A 22,742-nucleotide genomic window follows, 5' to 3' on the forward strand; every position below is an offset into this window, starting at 1 on the left:
ATTCTATAATGACAAAGATTTTGTCATTATAGAATATTGATTCCTCTGATTCCACAGACTTGGTGAGTCCACAATGTCCTAAAATTGTAAATCATACATTTTTCTGAATTGTTCCACATACAAATACTTTCTGTTTAACTTCTCCATTGTTCTTTCTTGTAGGTTTTCCTTCATTGTTCCTCACTGCTCTTAGGAAGGAGAAATGTCAATTTGTCTAAACCTGTGAGAGCGCTATAAAAACCAAAAACATTTCAGTTATGACTTAAATTTAATGTCAATCTAAAGTCCAAACACATTTCAAGCACAAATATAAGAGCTTCCAACGACTTGTGAATTTACCCTTCAGCAATTCTGTTGATAAATGCCAAAATCAAAACAGCTGCAGCGTAACAGATGGAATGAAATTCATCTTTGTTTCATTTGGTTTCCGTCACTGCTCTCAGAAGAACATTTATAAATGCTGTTAAGGCTGACAGTCTGTAAAACTGCGTTTTAAAGCAGGGTTTAAAATACTCAGTTGTACAGGCAGACTAAAGCAGAATCAAAATTTAACAGCAGAAGCTGGAGTTTATGGTGGAAAACAACTACACCACTGTATGTATTAAAACTTTTCCATGTGAAAATATCAGAAGTAGACAGTGGTCTATTAGAAAAAAAAAAAAACTTTAACTCCAGCTGTCATTTCTTTGTTTTAAGGCAACTTCCTTTGCAGTCCTCTGTCAAAACAGATACTTTCGACAGGATTCTGATCCACAGCGACACTCCACTCGAATCCTTTTCTTTGGTGACGTAGGGAGTCCTGCTAGACTGAAACTGGAGTCCATTTTGGTACTTTCTGTGTCCACTGGATCAACTAGAAACAAAGAAAGCAAGGCTCACATAGAAAGTCGGAGGGTTTTGGTTTTTTCCCCCCGTAAAAGCAGACTTCAAAAATCTATAAGAGAATATACAAAAGTGAGTGATACTTACTTTGCATCTTGTAGTCGAACGTCAGCTCTTCTCCAGCACGAATCGCCCGTGTTGAAAATAAAGCGATTCTGGGAAGCCTCTCGTCAATGTTGTCAATGAACACATTGAAGACCTGCAGGTTTGGGTTACACTACAAAAAGAAAAGATCCTCAGGCTCAAATATCACAAGAATAAAAAGCAATGCCCTTATGTATTTTTAAGAAAATCATACCGCAGCACCTTTAAAAAAACACAACAACAAAAACTGCATATTTTTATGTAAATGGCTATTAAAGTTGAACTGCAACTTGTCCTCAACATTGAGCAGCTAAAACTATGAAACAACCATTAAAAGGGTTTAAGACTAACGAAAATGAAAATCTCAAAATCTAAGACAGCCATGAACAGAAAAGCAAAATTAAGTGGCATATTGAACATCCGCTCCACAGATTTAATGAGTTGATTTGTCATTAAATCTGCTACGTATAACCCTTACAAGCACAAAGAGTACATGTGAAGTAACATAGATGCTTATAATGACGAGAGAAAATCAATTTGTCCACTTTTATATAAGTGAGGGTTTTTTATCGGTCGTACTATTTATTTACCGAATTTTTATTTTTTTATGAAAACTGCTGAATTTACGCATTGCCTAAAGAAGACTGGGTTGAGGCAGAGCTGTGACAGTACGTCACAGTGAGTAGCGACAGGGGGCAACAAGAGAAAAACACATTGGAGAAAGAACAGACCACAGAAAAAGATTTGTTGAAAACGAGCTTCTGTGTGAAGAGAGGAGGATGCTTTTTGTCTATAAAGGAATAATCAGCAATCGAGTGAGTATGCATTTTATTTGTGTACATGACACGGTTGCAGCTGCGTTGTAGAGGTTTGGACAGAACTGATTGTCGACTTTAGAAGGAGTAAAGCAGACATTCAGAGGAAGTCTAATTCAAATCAGGTACTTAGTAATTTTGATCTCAATTACTAATTGTTAATTATGCCCTTTGCACTCACTTATAGTTATTCATTTGGCAGACAGAAGTACTAAAAGATGTTTGGACTGTGGAGTGAACGCACTCTGCAGACACTTACGCTGTGATTGACGAAGTGGGAAATGTTTCCTAAGTGAGCTGCATCCACAGTGTAAACATCTTCCACATAGTCCAGGTCAAACAGGTACGTAGAGCCCTGGCAGTCGTAGAAATGGCCCCTCTTCTCTGCTTCGTCTGTCGTAATGATCTGAGGAAACGATGGAACATGTAACACAACGCATAAATGCCTCAACATTCACATGTGTGGAAACAGTATCTGAAATGTACACGTTGCAAACTGCACGAGAGTAATACAGTGGGCAAATCCCCAAAATATGCGTGCCTGAATCACCAGCTGCAGACGGATCGCTCGACATGCGCGCATGGATCAGCTTGCCTGCGCTTTCGACTTTCTTACCGCATGGGATGATGCGTTCAAGGCTGGTGAAAAGCTCACATATCTGAGTATTTCCAGATTTATTGGAAATACTGTAATTTTAACTTGGTCCAGCAGCACAAAACCACTATATTAAAGATATGCACTCAAAGTGGATTCTACAACTATTAGCTTTCTAGGCTGCACTGCTGAAATATACCAAGGTTTAAAACCTTCCAGAAAAGTAACAAGAGCAGTAGCACTGGTTTGTCATGAGACAATGCACCATTTTCTGAAGTGCGATATTAATGTACAACTATAAGAGAAGGTGTTCACAGTGGATGTGGGTGTGAATGTACAGAAGGGTGTTGCGTTCACCCAAGGAGGGAAAAAAAAAAAAAAAAGACATAACAGTGTAATAATATGGACCATTTAACAATTTCAAGCCGGTTTGTGTTCATCTTAATGAATGCTTCTAATGGTCATGATTTAGATCACACATTTTAAACTTTGATCAATAAACGCCAAGCAAGAATGATTCTGTTAACATTAAATTAAAGAAGTACATAATCTAAATTTAATGCAAATTGAGCAGAAATAAGAAAATTTACTACACATAAATATTTACATAATAAAATAATGTTATATATGTTAAGACAATATTATACGATCTGGCTTCAACATGTAATAAAACCGCCTCATGTAATTATAGTGTAATTTTTGTGCGATAATCAACCGTTGCGATCATTTAGTAGGCCATTACATTATCACTTTTTAAAAAGAGCAATCTCTACATTTTTAATAATTGTTGCATTATGCAATAATGTTATTGCATAATGTGGCTTAAACTATCACAAAATATGCTCAAGGATTTTTTTTTTTTTTTACATTTTGCTTTGATCACATGATGCAGTATTATTCTGAAGTCAGATTTTGTTACATTATTGGCTACATAATGCTGACTTACAGTGCAGAAAGAAAATAGCCATTCCACAAAGAGTCACAATGTGCGGCCGCCAGGCTAAGCCTTGTTTTTATTCTGAATAGGTTATTTTAATACAATGTCTTCCAGTAGCATAATTACCCAGTAATATTTTTACATTTCCTGTCAACATTTTTATTTTATTTTTTTAACAAAAACATGGCGGGCAGCTGGTGGAGAACCTGCCACTGGGCTTAGCGGCTTAGTAAGTTTTCTGAGGGAAACATTGAGTTTGATGAATGTAGAACATTGTTGGTTTTAATATGTTCTTACTCAGAAAATAAAAAATCAATTAAACACTGGTTCTCTGTGGAAGTCCCAGGCTATGAGTGACACGGACATTAATGGCATCTTTTCAGGTATCACATAATTATGAGATCCAAATTTCGCAATTATGAGATCTTATTTTGTAATTATGACACATAGAGCCAAAAAAGCCTAAAAAAAAAACAAAAACAAAAAAAAAAAAAAACCTATCATACAGAAAATGGACCACAGTGGGTGTACTCTGACCCATGATGGAGGCTAAACCGTTGCACTGCTCTCGTTAGTTTTCACTGAATTTGCATTTTTCCAGGAAAAGAACATTTTCACCTAAATTGGTACATTTCAGTAGTGCAGCCTACAAAGTTAACATTTGTCGAGTCCAGCAACTTTGACAGAAGTGCATGTCTTTACTACAATGGTTTTATGCTACTTGGCAACGCCAAAAGGACGGAGTAATTTCTATTAAATCTGTTGACGCTCCAAGCCTTTCAACTGCCTTCAACACAGCATTACAATCACAACTCTCAGATATCCCAGGTCACCAACAGCCTTGAACGTGTCAGCTCATTTGTGTGTCGTGTCAGTTTGAAACCTGTAAATTTGACCACTGGTGACACCAGTGTGTAAATGTAGTGTAAAGCACTTTGGGGGTCCTCTGGATTTGATAAAGCGTGATACAATAACAGGCCATTTAAATTTGAGAAATTGCAGCACATATGTGGATCCTGAGGTGCACACTTTATGCATTGTGTTATGCACATTTGTGAATTGTGTTGTACACTTACAAATGTTGTTGTAGGCCTGTGGATCTGATTGCACACATATAAATTTGAGACTGATTTAGTTCCATAGGCTTCACCTACATTTGATTCATTTTGCAGATCTTTTGTTTTCATTTTGCAGATCTTTTGTTTTTAAGGCCCTGCAGGACTTTGCTTCTTACTGCACCATTATCCTGCCCTCCTGCTCCCTGCTGATCAGCTGTTCCTCATTGTGTCCAACACAAAACAGAAGCTTAGGAAGGACCGTGCCTTTGCTGTGACAGGTCTTAAAATGTGGAATAAGTGACCAGAGAACTGATTTTTAATCCCTTCTTAAAACTCTTCTTTGTCGAGGCCTTCGACACCATGCAAGATGTTGATATCATTTTCGTAGTCTTTTATTACATGGATGGGAATGTATTTTTAGACTATTTTCTATTTCTCTGTTTTATGTTTTTGTGTCTTTATAATGGCATTTGTATTGTTTTTATGCATTCTGCACAGCACTTTGGTCCCTTTGGCGCACAGTGTCCTGCATGTTGTAGATGCTTCTCCGTTTTAAACACATGTGATTCAGATGAGTGCAGTTCTGCTGTGTTGAAGCAGGAAAACACCCAAGACATGCAGGGCAGTGTGCCACAATGACCAGGGTTGGGAAACACTGACCTTACATAAATAAGCTTTCCATATTGCGCAGAACACTGCAGGTCTCCTCACCGCAACACGAACAGGAAACTAAACACCAACCTAGCTTTGTTGAGCTACATCTGTTGACAAAACAGCTCTTTTTAGAATAGCTTAATTTCATCATCACATCAGGAATATAATTATTAGCTAAGCTGTACTTAGTGAGCAACACACAGGGCACAGGTTTACCTAAGAAAAAATTTAACCCGAGTTTACTCAAAGAATACAACAACATTTGAGCAGGTCTCACCTCTCCAACATACTCCATGACAAATGTGTTCTTCTTGATGTGCTGCAGCGTGCGGACGCCCCAGCCGCGGCCGTTCTCCGTCTTAAAGATGCACAGGTCGAACTGGATGCCTTTCTGCACCACTCTGTTGGCGCAGTCGGGACCGCAGCTGCATCTGGAGTTGCACTCGTAGATGGGCTGTCCCGGCCGGATCCGTACTTGACCCCTGTCGTTGTAGGCCATCCGATGGAGCGAGGCCCCCGGGCAGCAGCCATTCACCGGCTCGTTCACGCAGTCCGTGCATTCGCAGCCGACGGCCATTTCGTTGATCACGATGCCTGGACCGACTTTGTAGTTGTTAATGTAGGTGAAGTGTTTTGGAGGGCCGTCTAGGTCCACTTCGTTTATGACAAAAATGCGGCCCGGGTGATTGCGAGTCTTGTTTAAATGGATTTCCCACTGATGCAGACTCTGACGGAGTTTGGCTTTCTGAATCAGGATCGAGACAGTTTCTTTATCCAACCTCTTGGGGAGGCCACGCCCCTTTTGGCGCTTCAGGATTTGATCCAGGTCCAGGTGGAAGAGTTTCATGAGTTTTGGACATTTGAGGTTCCTTTTGGGTTCCCACGTATTGACAGATTCTGAGAAGCCTTTCCACTTAACAAAGTAGAACTCTTCTCCCTGAAACACACAAAAACTTTAGATAGTCCTCCCAAAAACTGATCTGCACATCCGTCTCCAAGTTAAAGAGAGATGACTCAATTACAATTTTCAGTATATTTATGTGCTGTCAATTCACAACAAATGTCTTGAGGCGCTTTACATAAACAAATCAGTTTTAAAAAAAGTTAATAAATTAAGGGTGTCTAATTGGATAAAACAATTCTAATTATTTTATCCAATTAGAATTTGTTTCTATCATTCTAAAGGGTATTTAAAAAGCAGTCCTCTAATGAAAACAGATTTTACAAATTGAAATCAAGAGTTTTTGTTTTGTTTTGTTTTGTTTTTTGCCTACTTGCACGCAAACACAGACATTGTGCAATTTTAGCACTACTTTTTCCAAGTTTAGATTACTTATATTGAATTATTTACTGTTCTAATAACTTGTTTTTTGATACTGCTGCTTTACAGCATAGCTAAGCTCAGTCAAAGCATACTGTCATAATAACTGACAGTATGCTTTTCTACACTGGTTTCAAAACAAAAGGTGTGGACAAGATAAGACACTTTAGCAATAAATCAGGTGAAACTTGAGACAATATTTGTAGTTTCATGTGTTGGTTTTCTGGGAAATAAAAAAAGAATGGATATATAAGTAAAACCCGGCTAAACTATATCTTCTGTAAATCAGTTAATGAAAAAAAAATATTAAGAAAATGCATCTCATTTCTTGACATAAAAAAAACTGAAAAATGTACAGAACTAGTTATATTTATTGCTAAAATAATAATACCATACCTCCCTGGTCCTCTTGTAATCACAGAGAAACTCCACTTCATAGTCATTGACATTGGCTCTGTTGACATTAAGCTCTTGACAGTACAGCCTCTCCCCACGGCAAAGCGCCTCTAGCTCATCCGAAGTTATCTTGCAAGGTACGCAGCAATCTGCAAAAATCAAAAAGATGGACTTAAATGCAGACGGCAACGCAAAATGCAAGGTTTTAGTGGAATTCAAAAGCGCAAATTACAACAATAACAGAACCCTTGGGACATAATTTATTGATGTTTTTGAACATGTGTCCATATAATCCAAGAGAGTGTTGGCTTTTTGGAGAGAGAGAGAGAGAAAAAAAACACACAGCTCATTATTTAGAAAAGGATTGGGAGAAATGTTTGTTTTTACTGTTCTGGCTGAGCTAACTGACTCATTTTCAAAAACAGATCAAAATATAACTTGTAAGTCTAAATGTGACCCCGGGTACGTCTAAGTAAAGATCCACAGACATTTAATCGTTTTCAAGGCGCTGCTTCCCGCGTGGAGCTCTCCTTTATCTCAGGCCGTTCTGTCCCTCTTCCTTTCACAACAATCTTCCACACCAACATCCCACACACATGGCAACATGCTTCTCTAAACACACATTTTAACTCGTATTAAAACTTGACAACCGAATTCATGAAGAAGCGCAAGTAATTTGAATAATCCAGCACTCGCGATAAGGAAGATACTCTGCACAACAAAAACAACGTTGACAGTAAAGTTCTGACACAAAGACGACCCGTGGATTAGCAGAATAACAAGAATTCTCACATTACGACTTCCTAACGAGCAAATATGAGGATATCCCGAAAACACAGTTAAACAACATTCATGATACAGTACCTTTCAAAATTTGCGCCATGTTTTCCGCATAACCGCCAAAATACATTAAAACGCCAGTGGCTAAGACCGCCCTCCACCACGGATCTTAGCAGTTGCTGATTGGACGAGCTGCATTTCTTAGCCAAATCATTGGTGCAAAAGCAGAGGGACAGGAAATACGCTCTGCTATTGGCTCGTTCGAGATAAACGAAGGAAAAGGTAGGTTGAGAGCAAGCCAGTGGAAGTTTATTGGTCGTACCGAAGCGACCTCGCAGCTCAACAGAGGAAGACAAATCAGTCAGTATAGTTGAATGGCAGTACGAAACAATCACAAACTTATACTTTTTCACCAGCTCTCTTTAATCCACACACACTGCTGCCCCCCAGTCTGTTGGATAAACTGATAACAGGTCAGTTCCCTTTAGAGAGGGTGCAGACTGAGGCAGAAAGCAGAAAGTGTGCTATGTGCTCCATTACTTCCTTCACCCTGCGTCATCTGTACAATGTGCTGGGTGGAGCGCATCGCTGGACAGTGACCGACTCTTTGTAGTAACTGTATCTGTTTCAAAATGAGTTTGTATTTTACACTGCATCATTGGGCTTTAAATCTTTTTTTTACACATAACTAATAATCTACTTATTTCTTAATGAATGAGTGAATAGAACTTGTGTCTGGTCTCACCTGGCATAAAATCTTTGGCTTATGCTGAATAAAACACAACAAACTTGACTGTTGAAAATGGGTTTATACTTCTCTTAGATTTTTCCCATTACTTTTTCAGGATATAGTAAGACAAGACATATGATCTTATATTACTGATAATTTGAAACAACTTGAGATATAAATTGATTCTGATACAAACTTGAGTTTGATAATAGCGAATATGGTGACAATATTCTGATTATATTAGGTAAAGACTATTTACATAAATGCCGTTTCTTCAAATATGACCCACTGGAAGAATGTGCTACTCTTATGCAATATATTGTAACAGAAATTAAACTCTGGTCAATTTCTTACTTTTTTTAGTTAATTCTAAATGTTTGAGAAGAATTGGTACCATTTGTACTCTAATTTGTTAAGAGAATTTTGGGGGGCAAATGCAGCATCTCAGAGTATCTATCTCAGTATGATGAGATGATTTTTTTAATAAAAAAGTATCAGTGGCAGAAATGGACTTCCAGACTCTACGTATCCTCAAATTATTACTCAAGACCTTCCTGTTTAATCTCGCCTATCCACCACAGCCTCCTTTTCAATTGTTACTGTTATATGTGTATGTTTATGTATATATGTGTGAGTGTTATTTTTCTCTTGTAAAGCATCTTTAAATGTCCTAAAAAGCGCTCTAAAAATTGTATGTATGTATGTATGTATGTATTATTATTATTAAATTGCTCTATATAAATAAAGTTAACTAAAGAGCAAAAAAGAACATGAACACTTTCACAGGACACTTTTATTGTTTACACTGTCACAAAGACTCTGAACATTTACAGAAATTCTCATGGACTATGCAAAAAAATATCCAAAATATAATAAAAGAAACATGCAAACAGTTAGTGAACAGGACCAGTTTAAGAAAATAAACTGTGACAACATGATGAAGGATTTGCAAGATTAGGTCATTAATATTTACAGTAGTTTTAAAAACTTTACATATTTGTATGTTAAGTTTTTGTGGTCAGTACCCTTTAGAGGCACTCATGAATCCACAGTGCCTTTGTGTCGTGAGTTTAGGTGTGAACTACACAATTCATGTTCATTACAGAACCTCGTTTTTATAGTTTATTTCACTCACATGGATGCAGATTGATACAAAAATATCAAAATTCAAGATATTTTGTGTAAAATAGTTTTAATGATGATTTTTTTTAATCTACTACAACAAGATCACTAAATTAAACGATAGAAAATCCAGCAAGCAAAAACGACCCAGTGGCTTGCCCAGTTCAGCTCGGACCACCTCTGAATGGTATGGATCGCTGCGTAACCCTTAAACAGAAATAACAAATATTACGGTTTAATTCGGATCTCAACCTTCTTCTCCAAGGTGTAGAAAACTATTGTGCTTTCATTCTGTGTACAATTATGTCTGAAAAAGAGTAAAGACACTTGATTGACTTGGTGTTCAGTGTAGATCTCACAGAGTATGAAGTTTCATAAAAACAGGCTGGGGTGAAATGTGCCAGCATATTCTTCCCTCAATATCAGAGCATTGGCATTAAGAATTAGAAAGATAGGACAGGCGTGTTACTATTTGGTCTTTTGCTAAAACAGCATGTACAAATTGAATTCTCTTCCAAAAACGTGGGTGGAGGTCAGTCCTGGCTGAGATGTCTGCTCTAAGTTTCCATGTTCTACCGTTTCATTAAATATAGAAAACAAAAAATACATTTTTTTTTTGTTTTCTAACAAAAACAATTCCCTCAGCAATTCTAAAGTATGCTAACAAAAAGCTGACTTGTATATAAAATCACGGTTCCACTCTCCTAATTTCTAAATACAATCTTTACATAAAAGTTCTTTATTTATTAAAGCAACTTAAAAGCTTGTCTTTTATGAAAAAGTTAATACGGAGGTTATCTGTCTAGATTGTGAGGGGAAAATCCACTGTGCCTGGAGATGATCTTATACAAATAAATACAATACAATACAATACAATACAATACAATACAATACAATACAATACAATACAAAGAAATGGAAACAAAATAATGAGACTGTTCTTCTTTATCACCATCATCAAGATCCTATGCGAATCTACCAGAATTGTTTACCTCTTCTACTTCCTGTTCATCAGATCCAGGATCAAACATGGAGCCCAAGTAGGTGAGATGGAAGATGACCAGCAAACTGAACACTAGATTCAGCAACAGCACCCAGGCAGTCTGAAGAGCAGAGCAGAAACTGGAAATAAGAATCAATGTTCGAAATTCAGCAGTAAAAATCCAAACAGCTACAACCAAAGTGTGCCAGTGTACTGAATCTGTGTTCAATACCAGCATCTGGGAACTTTTCATGAGCTGTTAATATGCAACGTAAATATCACCAACTGTAAACTAAGTCTAAGTGCTATAAACAACATAGTACATACTTCTGTGTGTGCATACCGTTGGACCCAGAAATAAAACACATTTTTATACTCTTTTTCCTCTTCCTCAGATCAAACGTCTCTTGTTTTATTTTAGTTAGAAATACTAAAATTATTTCTAATTGGTAAATTCTAGAAAACTTAACAATATATATTTTTTAAGATTTCTTTTTTGTAACTTCATTGACATACATTTGGTCAGTTTTACGAATAACCAACAGGGGCTAGTCAGTCAAGTTTGTAAGTAACTCGCATATGCCTTTTCAGATCTGCCTACAACTTCTCAGGGCTTTGTGATGTTCACACTTAAAGTGTCACTGACATGATTTAAAAAGATTAACTATTGTGCTTTCATTCTGTGTACACAAAAGCTTTTGATAATAAGTGTTTCTCACACTATGAATAAAGAATGTTGCTGATTCTGTCAAACCACCAGCACCGTAATTTGATCATCTTTTTTAAGGTAAACTGATGCATCAGTATAATGCACCAACATTATATTCTTCCTGTTTTGGTTAGTTAGTTAAAATGCATGGATAGCACTGCATGTTTAGAAATGTAACTGCTTTCTTTAGTTAATTTAACAGCAATAATAATAACAGTAGGAGCGCACCTTCTTGTGTCGATGGCTGCAGTCAGACGCACAGGGCCTGGACAGAATGCAGGCACTAAGGATGTATGCAAGCTTCTTCCTCAGAACTGACAACAGGCAAAAAAGGGTAATCATTAATTCATCAATTAGCTAAAAGGAAATGGCATTTTATTTATGCAAAAGAAAAGTGCTGGACTTTAGGAATATGAGGTAAAGGGACATCGAGGAAAAATGTACTTAGATACTTAGAAGTAATTATTACATTTAATACAAATTTGAGTATAGAAGGGTGTTGAATGTTGATGTAGCAGAGAGGCAGAAGTAGCAAGTGGTGATGAAAGTTTAATAAAAATGCTTAACAAAAATGTACAAAAATCACAGGGAATGCAGGGAACCAGAGCAGAACAAAAAAAAAAAAAACTCAGGAATCAGGAAACAAAAAGCCAGCAGGGTGAACAGGGAAGTAAACAAGAGGAACCAACAAGGAGGAATGAAAGAGCAATGAATAAATACTGGGAGTGTGAATACTGGAACAAAGGATTAACTGACTACCAGGTCGTAGGTCTGAGGGGAGAGAGCAGATGGCACTAAAATAGAAACAAGGCTGATCTAATCAAAATACCAGACTAAGGAGCATAAACAAACCCCAAAGCACCTCAAAAACCTGACAGTGCCTTTGTGTCATGTACAAGTATTTCTTCCTGTATGCAGAAGTTCATTTCAGATGAATGTATCCTGCATTTACGAGGCTGCCATAAAGTTTTGATTACGTACCGTGTTCAACATATGTGATGAATCCCAGTGTGAGCAGAACAGCTCCCAGGTGAAAACTCAGGCCCTGAAGAAAACAACAGCACATAAACAGCTTCAACTATTCAGCAACTTCCTTGAAGAAGCAAATAGACTGAAGTTATATTATCCTTCTATATTTTTATCATTCTTATATATGTTTTTTTTTCAATTGACAATATAGGCCTAGCAAGCAGTTAAAATAACTAAATAAGAAAGGAAGTGAAATGAAAGATGCAGAGCAATATTTACTTCCTTCTTGCAACTAAATTTAGTCTTGCAATTAAGATAGTTTTTGTTTTCTTTTGACCGCTGGAGATAGGCACCTGCCACTTCCAAAAACCCTTCAAGGAAAGGACGGATGGATGGACGGACGGACGGACGGACGGACGGACGGACGGACGGACGGACGGACGGACGGGTGGGTGGATGGATGGATGGATGGATGGATGGATGGATGGATGGAAGACTTAAATTCAAACAGAAGCTGTTTGAATTTAAGTCTTCTGGTCTGCTAACATGCAAAATAAAAATTAAAGCCGAAGAAACTTTCAGTTTTTAACTCTTTAATCCAAAAGGAATCAAACTGGAGTTAAAGATGATGTACTGTTTCAGAAAGTATTTAATATTTCATATTCTAATTCATAGAGTGAAGGCTCCTGCTTATGGAGAGGCCGTGTTACAGTCTCACACACTTTTGCCCTTCCTGTAAGACTTTTGCGTTTGCAACAAATTAAACTCATCAATCCCAGTAAAATTATCCAGCCCAGTAAGACGACAAAAACCTCAAGTATAAGGAATTACAGTACAGTGCACACATACACAAACACACACACACAAACGTCCATAACTTTTTGTATGAAATTAGTTTCGTCCATCTCATACACCAGACACTTGTGAACGAAGAAAAATGCCTCTGTGACTGACATGCAGGAGGGCGCTGGCTGTGTATGTCACAAGGATTGCAGGGAAGGTTCCCAGTTTCACGGAGGTCTTAAACACATCTGAGAAAGACAGAGAAAAGAACACATTCAAACTAATTATTTAACAAATACAGCTCTTTGTTTGTCTTCCAAGAGATGTGAATTCTAACTCTGAGACAAATGAGATGCTACTAAGCGATTCAGCAGTATCAGAACCATCTTAATCCTTGATCAAGACAGTTAATTAAAGATTAACTCTCTTGATTAGCTTTCGAAATCAAGGTAGTTAAACCATGAAGCCAAACATATTCACCACTGTACTGGTTTGAAAAAGGTTGCGTGTGTTTGACTCCAACAATAATATCTAGTAATACTGAGTGATTGACGCCAAGACCCACAGGTTTTTAACCACTGAGACATCGGGATGTTCCATGATATCACGACCAGCACCATGGAGCGAGGCATTTCCACACTCAGGGGCTTCACTATCCTCATATTCCTGCATAAAAAGTACAAAGAGTGATTCGAAATAAATACATTCTACCGAGTTCGACTTTTCACAAACACTCCACTGCAAGTTAGATAAGTCCAGCAGCTGAGCTTTGTGAAAGTTACCATTGGATGTTGTCTTTTTCTTCCGTGAAACCTGCTCCTGCCAACATGCTGGTGCCTTCGCTGAGATGACCCACGAAGTAATTACTGAAGTGGAAGGACACTGCATTCTCGTAAGCACGCAGCCACCTGCACGGCACACATATATTCAGCTGGCCTTCTTCTTCCTCAACGTCAAACACTTGGCACTTTGAACTTAAAATAAATTCAATGAAGCACAGAAAATCTGACAATACTTTCATTTCAAACAATGTTTTTGCAGAAGTAGAACAGTTAAGAAAAACACTCAGGTCATCTATTCTAACGCAAAAGAATATTTGTCAAAAAATAATGCTAATGTAAACCCCAGCACCAATAGTGGTTTTTTTTATGTGCTTTTAATAGTCCAGTTTGTTTTTGTAGTTGTTGTGAAAAATGCAAAAAAAAATGCAGGAGTAAATATTTGTGACATTACAGTAAAATGCCAAAGAGGAAGGAAAACACATAGAAATCTGGAATGGAACAAGCAGAGAAATGGCTTGATTTTTGGTAAAATAAAGATTCTTTTTAATATTAGGGTAAGGCCTTGTCATGTTGTCTGGTGGACGACCCAAATACAGTCAGGGAGAGACGGCGAGGTGACGAAGCTTTTATACAAAAATGAAGAAAAAAAACTTACAAAAATCATAGGGAACGTAGTGAGACGGAGCAGAACAAAAAAAACACAAAGAATCCAGAAGGAAGGACAGCAGGATGAAAGAGGAAGTGACAGGATTTAATGGAAGAACCAAGTGACTGAGAAGAAGTTGTATAAATACTGGGGAGCAGAAACAAAACAAAAAAAACTTTCCCAACCAACGAGGGCGGAAGGGATCTTCGAAGGACAAAACTAGAGCTCTATTAAGTTCACAATGGCCACAGTGAGCTGCCCAGGAGCAGAGAGGCTGGAGGCCGGCGACGAAGGAGTTTGAAGTCTACAGGGTGCCGGTGAAGGCAGAGGAACCCATGAAGAGGACCTCGGGGTTGACCTTTCGGCCAGTGGAACCCAGAGGTTTGAAGATCCAACAGCGCAGGAGTTTGGGACCCACAGAAACTTGGGGCTCACAGGACTGTGGCACTGGAGGAGCTTTATGCCAGCAGAAATGTGGCATAGCCAATTCTCTAAAGGTTGGCATCAGAGGAGCTTGAAGCTTGCAGGCCAGCATCAGCTAACGGTCTTTAAAGTCCCGTTGAATCCTGGGGAATACAACTCAGCTGATTTTAACACACATAGAGGCGATGGAGCTGGGGAAGACGACCCACATAGATAGAGGCGCTGGAGACCCATGTAGAGACACTGGAGTTGAGAGAGACCCATAGAGGGTCTCTGAAGATGAAGAAGTCCCACAGAGGAGCTTTGACTCTGGGGAAGAAGACCCACGACCCAACGCCTAACCACCTCAACATATCAAGGGATAGGGGAATGTGAAACTACCAAAATACAACATGAAGGGAAACCAAGAAGTAACACAATGTGCATCCAGAACTCTAGTGAGCACAAGGAATTTTACCCTTAACGTACCCATAATTCACATGAATTGGCTGTGCCACCACTATGCGGCCTCCGCAGTAAAAACACACCAGTAAAAATGGATGATCAGCAACATCACAAGCAAGACGTTAGCTTGTTCCTACAAGCTATACAGATAGAACTACACAAATTCCAAAATGAAAACAAACAAGACTTTCAACAATTAAAAGAAGAAATTAAAGAGAAATTAAAGAAGACATAAAAACTGAGTTGAAGGCATTAAAAAGTGAAATCTACTGGAATACATCCACTAACACTGAGAAAATCAACAAACTCGAAGATGGGCCAATGAAAGTCAAAGCACAGGTAGTCAAGACAGAGATACTGAGCTTAGAAATGAAGGATGCTCTGGTTAAAGTAATGGAAAGCCATAAGGAGACACAAAGGAGGTTAACATTTCTAGAAGGGAAATCTAGAAGGAACAACATGGTGTCTTTTATGACTTTGTATTTTTGTGTTTTTATGATGTGAAGCACTTTGAACTGCTGTGTTGCTGAAATTTGCCACACAAATATGCTTGACTGATTGATTGCTGACTGGATTGGACAGCAACTTCAGGCGCCATTACTATGCATCGTCCATAAAACCATTCCATTCTGATGCAGGATGAAACAAATCTGTCACAAAAGATGCCCTTATTTCTTATCCGACTTCTATCAAATATGGCTTAAAATAAAGCTGAGAAAATTGCCAATACTTGGATATGTAAAATGTGTTTTCTCCCTTGACAGAAATCTATAAATACTTTGGTTCTGGTCAGTTCTGTGAAATTGCAAGTGAGGACTAAATAAATTTCATTTTTTTAATATTGGATAGTTACTTGAAATTTATATACCGGTAATTGCAGCTGAAGGAGATGTGGTTTGTTAACTACTTTATGATATTTTTTCCTATTTGATGGTTGTTATATCGCGATGTTCAACAAATCAAAGAGCCGGTACAGTTTAATGAACTTTCAGAAATTACAGTGCACCAGAGCAAAGGGAACATTATGCTGACAAACAGGTGAAGAACAACTAATAACCACTTATATTATTTTCTTTGTCTCCGTGTGTCAGCTTTACTCCACACACACAGCAGTTGTCATGGCAACCAACACTTTTTTTGTTGTTAAAATTTTTTCACTAAACTGTGAAATGAGATTCCTTTGGACAATGATGTCTTGTCGTCACAGTGTCAAACTGAATGAAAATTAAATGCAATCGAATATGTCATGTTGAAGCCTTACCCCGTTCAATTGCATCTTGGAAGCAGAAAGAGACAGACACAGTGTTCCTTAAAAAATAGAGATTTTTTAAGGCTATTGCTTTGGAAAAAAAAAACAAAAAAACAAACAACAGGATTTGTATAAATGCATTACTTACTTTTGTGTGACAGAGTTCCCATATATCGGCACGAACAAAGGGAAAAGATACGGAGCGATGCAGGTCGACACCAGCAGACAAATCTGACTCTTTACAAGTCTGATGAGGGAACTATACAGCCACAAGTAGCTCTGAGAAATGAACCATTCAGTCATCACCAACTATGACAATCAATAACAAAAACACAGATGTAAATAAGAATTTTAAAAAAAGAAAAAAAACTCACCAGTTTTGGACCATTAAGTGCATTTTTGTAACTTGACAAGCTGATCCATGGGCCAAACACAACAGTGCCCACAAAGAAAACATAGCCAAGGAACTCAGCAGGGCATGGCAGGTTGTTGTCTTTTCTTCTGTCGAGCTCGAAGGCCAGCGAGATGACCTTCATGGCCACCACCATCTGAGAACCTGACACAAGCACACTGTCATAATTACCCTCCTTTCGCACAAGAACGAACTGTTTTACAACCTGTGGTATATTTCACAATTTAGCAAAAACTCTTTCAACTGTCTACTTATAATAAGACAATATTATAATAACAGAAAGTCAGGTTGAAATTAGAATTGTATTTACAAGTTAATGACAAATATAATGTGAAAAATGTTTATTATTTTACTTTGAGATTGGAAGGCCTCATTGCCATCACTGTAAACGTACATTTCTCACCCGTTCTCTGTGAGATTCAGTTCTGGACTGTGGCTCTGAGTTTTATCACTTACAGTCAGAAGAAACATGACAACATTGACAAATCACTTTGAACCTGAACTTCTCACGGATATGAATCATTTTGTACTTACCTCGTATTTTATTCCAGGTTCCCATGTCAAAAAAATGCAACTCTCTGAAATAAATCAAGAAGACAATTCTTTCAAACTTTCAAAGTAATCTCTATCCTTCATATTGCACTTTAAACTTCAGACACTTTATTTCTGCAAAGCTAATTAGCCCTTAGGAAAGGATGCTAACAGCTGAAAGCTTAATTTATAATATCTCATAAAAGAAAGCTGCAAAAAAGACAATTTTAATAGCGATTAACATCTGGATGAACTAAAAAATATTTTTTTAATATCTCAGAAACCAAAGCAGCACAAACGGAGCACTAACCACTCGGTCCATTTGCTGAAATCTTTCACATGGGTGGGCTGTCAGCTTCACTCAGCTACAGACAGAAAAACATGGCAAAAACCTGCCAAGGCAGCAATGATATCTGCGTTTTTTTTGTTGTTTTTTTTTAATGTGTTGAATTTCATTTTGATGGAAGCAGTTTGCTCTCCTGCAAGCAGCAGCAGGTACGAGTAGCTTAAGCGCTTACTGCCCTAACCCCTGACATCAAGCACAAATCCAGTCATCACCGAGTAAAAGTTGTTGACCTGGTCTGGATGTCAGAGTAGAAACACTCCCCCAGCTCCAGGCTGCATTAGACTACGCTTGGTCAGGAAAAACTTACATGATAGTTAGAGAGGGAGAGAGAGAGATACAGTAGATAAGCACAGATTTACTGAAGATGCATATAAATGCAGTTCATGGAAGATGAATGGAGAACATTTTCCAGATTTATTTTTTCCTTAGGAATGTTCTCACAAATATGTGGACATGTTCAAGTCCTTCTTTCAAATCTCTTTTCAAAACACACCTGTTCTCACTGGCTTTTAACACAGCTTGAGTTGCTGCCTTTCTGATTCTTCTATTCGGCTGGTTTTCTGTTGTTTAATATCTCTCAGTGTTTTATTGTTATTGTTTTTGCCTGTGTTTTATGTTGTGATGGTTGGTGTAATTATGAACCACTTTGGTCAACTGCTGTTGTTCTAAATGCGCAATACAAATAAACACTGTAAAAGAACATCTGATTCGGGACACAGCAGCAAGCACCTTCAATCTTACGTCTACCGATTTATTTAAATGTTAAAGACTCGGCAGGTGTGACCGGCTGCGGCTCCTACTAAAGCACAAAGAGCTCAAGTAGTGTTTTAACCATAAAAAAAAAAAAAAAACTGTGTTGTTTTGTGCCCTGTTCCCTCACCCAATGAGAAGGTAGACGAGGATAACCACTGAGAGGAAGAGGCCTTTGTTGCTAGAGTGTCTGCAGAGCAGGAGACTGAGGTAACAGATGATGCTGAGCAGCAGCACCCACACCATGTGCAACTCCAGGAACAGGAACAGGCCATACATCCCGATCAATGTGGACGCGACGTGCTTCACCGCTGATGAGACTCCTGGGTGATGGAAACAGCAAAGCATTAAAAAAAGACTGCATTCTAAATAACTCATAGAGATTACAGACATTAGATTTGTTACATAATTTAAATACAAAGAATTGTAAAATGCTGCTCAAATTAAGGCAAGATGTATTGGTTGAGCATTTTTCCCTTCATTTTTTTCAGTCTTAACCGAAACAAGACGACAAATCAAGATGATAAATATGGGATGTCAAAGGGTCCTTGTTTATGTGTTACACAGAGGGGGGGGGAAAGGAACAGGTGTGAAACGGCAAATTAAAAGTAAAATGTGAGTAATTATACAAATATTAACATAGGAAGCAGTTATACCAACCTAGCCTGAAGCAGACTCTGCAGACGAGACAGAGAAGAAGAAGCTGCCACACCTGCTGCAGGCTCTGATGTAACGTAGTGAAGCCACAGCTCACCGCCAGCTCCTGCCACATCATTAGCCTGGTGCTGAAGTCCATCCTTCGCACAAACACACACACAAAATCGCACACAAACATATTACCACTCCATCTTCACAAAGACTTTGCATTGACTTTTCCAAACCCTAAACCTGACCTGAAATTGACCTGACCTAATTAAGTTAATCTTAATTAGGTCAAGTGGGTCAGAGGTGGAGTTTCACCTCGTGAGAAAAGTGACTATTTTCTCACGGGGTGGGGTTTAGATGATGTCACCATATGACCACATAATGTCAAATTTATTTAGATTCACCAAAGTGCTGTACAGAAATGAATAAATGCTCTATTTCTGAAAAAAATAAAATAAAAGACAACACCACCGTTTTTACAACTGTCTAGTGAAATGGACATAAAGTACCAACCAAGAATTATTTCAGGACTTGCATGAAAATCCTTTTGTCCAAATAAAATTACCTGAGTTTTCATTTTCGTTAAGATGAAGAAAGTTGGAGTCCATCTGTGACATGACTTCAATAAAGAAGTCTAAAATAGACTGGAAAGACTCATATTTATTATTCTTTATCTTTATGTGCATGTAAATGTGTATGCTATTATGGAACTAAAACAGTGTCAATATTCACAAATGTACAGAAAGAGATTCACAGAAGATCTACCATAACTAATCGACACATGCTGGCCTCAGGTTTGCAACCAGCTCCTACTGCATTGACCATGAGAAAGTAGTAACCTCCTCCCAGTGTCAGAGTATCACTGAAAAAAGAACTGCATTTTTTTTCTGTCACTTCAATATGCCTGCTATAACTGATGCATATAAAATAAGTCAATAGAGTTTCATTTATATCTTTGTGTCATGCCACAGCTTTCGGACAGCTGGTGAGAGGAAAAAGTAGCTCTTGGTCTCAGAAAGTTTGGGCACCCGTTTTCTAAGCTATTCCTTTAAAAAAAATGACTTTATTTGATTTTGTTGTTATACATTTTATTCTATTTCTACTTAGCTTCTATTTCTATTCTTTCTTCACAGATGTATTTTTAGATTTTCAGAATTTCTTCTAACTTATAAGAGTTTGAATTTCACGTAAAACCGATATAATCTTCAAAGATTTGGAAAGTTTTGCAGACAGTGAATTTTTGTAGGCCCCCGTGTTTAAGATTTCCGTTTTTATGTAGCGGTCTTGTACAACCTGTTAAACCTATTTTCCTATTACTTTAATCCTCAATAATTTCCATGTATCTACCCTTGATTCTCCTATGTTTTGTGCGTTCTGCCCTTGTCAGATCAGTCTCGACTGTTTTTGTAATTCACTGATATTAACAATATCGTGTTCGTTATAAATAAAGTTTGGAGGTGAAAAAAAACAAGACTCACCTCTCTTTTCTAGAAGGGAAACTCCAAGGTTTCCCCTAAAACACGGGATAACTCTCGACCACAAGATTAAACCAGATGTTCCCAGTGGTCTCGATGAAACCTAACCAGTTAGATATTCGTCTACGTTCACACTTATCCAAGTTTGACATAAGCCTCCTTTTCGGAGCATCCCGAATGGCTGCGGCAGAAGGAAGAACTTATGTTTCGTGGGTTTATGGATCTGCACCAAATCATGGTGCGAATCTTCACCGGAAATAACGTGATTTTCCACCACAGGAAAGACGTCATTTATGTTTTGGGAGAAGAGATGTCACGAAAAGTCACCTATTTGATACGTGTCGGACAGCGCAGGAGAAAGTGAAGCGGTGTGAAAAGCCGCATTCTGTTAGCGCTAGAGTTTTCTACATAACTGGTTTTGTTGACCCTGTCTATGCGTCAACGCAAGCGCCATATTGTGAGTGGCATGTTCGCCTTCGAAACAATACAATATGCCAGTAAAAGGGGTTTTCTGGGGGAAAAAAATATTGAAGTTTTTCTCGATTGTTTACACACACATACTGGTTCTTGAGTCACATTGACCACAAAATATATCTCATGCAACAATCCCCTGAAGCAATTCTGCAAAACTTCAAGGACAATTTTTGCTTTATATTGAAATTGCAGTTCGAAAACACTTTTTTTCCCAAAATACACACAACTTTCTGTATTTGGCACAACGTTCATGAAGAAAATCTCTTGTTTTCAGAAGGAACACACTGCCAGATTCTAAATGATCTACTACACACACACTGATTCATCACATGGACAAGTTGTCACAAACGCACACCCCTTCTCCAAGCTGTGGAAGATGAATGTGGAGTTATAGCAGTTGATGCTTTTCATGCCTGGATTTGCTCTTAAGAGTGTTAAAAATATAACACATTTGTTTTAAGAGTGGATAGACTCTTCATACCTGGACTAGATTATTCTCAACTAATAGCTGAATATTTAAAACCTAGTTTGTGATTTGTGAAACTTTGATTTGTGAGACTTCAATAAAGGGGGATTTCAGCCCGTTTTATGCATCTGGACCACATGTGAACTGAACTCCTCCTTCCCTGAAAGTTACACTTTTGCTGTTAGTTACACCTTTAACATTCTGTTTTCTCTCTTTTTTTTAATCTTCAGTGTAGCAAGATTTGGTCTTGCGTTCTGTTTTTTCTCTAAAACCTTCCTGAAGGGGGGCATCAACTGAGATAATGCTTCCAACAGCTTAATATCCTCTTTGTTCTGGTTTATATTGAGATTTTATCTAATTATAATGACATTATCTCCTTATAATAAGATAGTCATCTCATTAAATTGCCATACTATCTCATTATATTGATATACTATCTCATTTTAATGCCCTGTAGTGCCGACCGGCACCGCTAACCCATTGGCGTCATCATGTTCTTATGTCGTTCCTGCACCAGTCCGCTAGGACACTACAGCCACCAGCCAGTGTTAAGAAAAGGATTAGTCTCATATTGTTCTATGTCAATAAACACAGGTGTAAATCTGTATGAATCATAGAACTAAAGGAAGAGAACCAGCAGACTTCATGTTCAAAGAAGGCAAGGCTAAGGTGATGTCATGAACTGACCATGTGAATATGATGAGTGCTGGTCAGTTATGACAGACCCAAAGTCTCAGGCAGCTTGGAGCTTGTGTGTGGAAGTTATTTCACCTTGATGTTTTATGGCAAATGGTTCAAGAGTCAAGGTTTGGCCATGCCAACATGCTTTGATGTAGTCAAAAGAATTTGATAACTTTTGACCTTTTGAGTGATTATGAAGCCTGCACCTCAAAAGCTGTAGGAGGACTTTGTTGATATACAACATGTAAAAGAGACAATATGGTTGCTTTGATCCAAAATAGCTGACCTCTTGTGGGGTTTGGACCATGACTCCAAGAGACTGTTTTTTTTATTGTTTTTTTTTTTTGTTGTTGTTTTTTTGTAGGTCCTGACAAGATACATAGGTGTACCAAATGTCATGATTGTCAATGGCTTGGGACTGATTTTTTTAAGGATTTCTAGTGGAGACTGTGGAAGAATTAGGGCATGCCCATCAAATATTGGACTGCAGTCCTATTGATTGAAAGTAGTGAGTTTAGCTGAAAACTCGGCTGAAATATGTGGAATTTAGAGCCAAACTTATGGCAACAGCCTGACATGGTGCCATGCCACCATGACCAGA

The 22,742-nt window shown here is 38.0% G+C and overlaps 2 protein-coding genes across 3 annotated transcripts; both read right to left on the bottom strand.

The window, feature by feature from the left end:
- Positions 1-250: 250 nt before the first annotated feature.
- On the bottom strand, positions 251-7,715 carry suv39h1b (SUV39H1 histone lysine methyltransferase b). The gene is made up of 6 exons (XM_015048384.1): positions 7,607-7,715; positions 6,743-6,891; positions 5,303-5,962; positions 2,041-2,187; positions 970-1,099; positions 251-853 (listed from the first exon to the last, which is right to left on the bottom strand). The coding sequence occupies exons 1-6, from the start codon at positions 7,650-7,652 to the stop codon at positions 720-722; spliced, it is 1,266 nt and encodes a 421-aa protein (XP_014903870.1). The 5' UTR covers positions 7,653-7,715; the 3' UTR covers positions 251-719.
- A 1,748-nt stretch (positions 7,716-9,463) lies between these two features.
- Positions 9,464-20,779, bottom strand: LOC106957133 (protein-serine O-palmitoleoyltransferase porcupine-like). Of its 2 annotated transcripts, XM_015048378.1 has the most exons (13): positions 20,524-20,779; positions 19,061-19,197; positions 18,531-18,723; positions 17,308-17,351; positions 16,736-16,917; positions 16,510-16,640; positions 13,600-13,725; positions 13,383-13,483; positions 12,989-13,065; positions 12,047-12,110; positions 11,294-11,379; positions 10,367-10,477; positions 9,464-9,581 (listed from the first exon to the last, which is right to left on the bottom strand). In XM_015048378.1, the coding sequence occupies exons 2-13, from the start codon at positions 19,194-19,196 to the stop codon at positions 9,483-9,485; spliced, it is 1,350 nt and encodes a 449-aa protein (XP_014903864.1). In that variant the 5' UTR covers position 19,197; positions 20,524-20,779; the 3' UTR covers positions 9,464-9,482. The 2 variants fall into 2 exon arrangements, with proteins under 2 accessions (XP_014903864.1, XP_014903863.1); XM_015048377.1 differs by lacking the exon at positions 20,524-20,779 and having other exon boundaries at positions 19,061-19,250.
- Positions 20,780-22,742: the final 1,963 nt, after the last annotated feature.

This window comes from Poecilia latipinna, unplaced genomic scaffold (assembly GCF_001443285.1).
Source record: "Poecilia latipinna isolate Pla-1442-1.1 unplaced genomic scaffold, P_latipinna-1.0 Scaffold877, whole genome shotgun sequence".
In the NCBI taxonomy this organism is placed as follows: Eukaryota; Metazoa; Chordata; class Actinopteri; order Cyprinodontiformes; family Poeciliidae; genus Poecilia; species Poecilia latipinna.

Coding starts and splice junctions, on each gene's coding strand:
- suv39h1b (XM_015048384.1), bottom strand. CDS start 7,652: ATGTATTTTGGCGGTTATGCGGAAAACATGGCGCAAATTTTGAAAG. Junction 6,892..7,606: donor CATGGCGCAAATTTTGAAAG/GTACTGTATCAT, acceptor TGATTTTTGCAG/ATTGCTGCGTACCTTGCAAG. Junction 854..969: donor GTTCGACTACAAGATGCAAA/GTAAGTATCACT, acceptor CTTTGTTTCTAG/TTGATCCAGTGGACACAGAA.
- LOC106957133 (XM_015048377.1), bottom strand. CDS start 19,235: ATGTTTGTGTGCGATTTTGTGTGTGTGTTTGTGCGAAGGATGGACTTC. Junction 17,352..18,530: donor CTCGTCTACCTTCTCATTGG/GTGAGGGAACAG, acceptor GATTTATTTCAG/AGAGTTGCATTTTTTTGACA. Junction 9,582..10,366: donor ATGAACAGGAAGTAGAAGAG/GTAAACAATTCT, acceptor TTTCTGTTTAAG/GGTTACGCAGCGATCCATAC.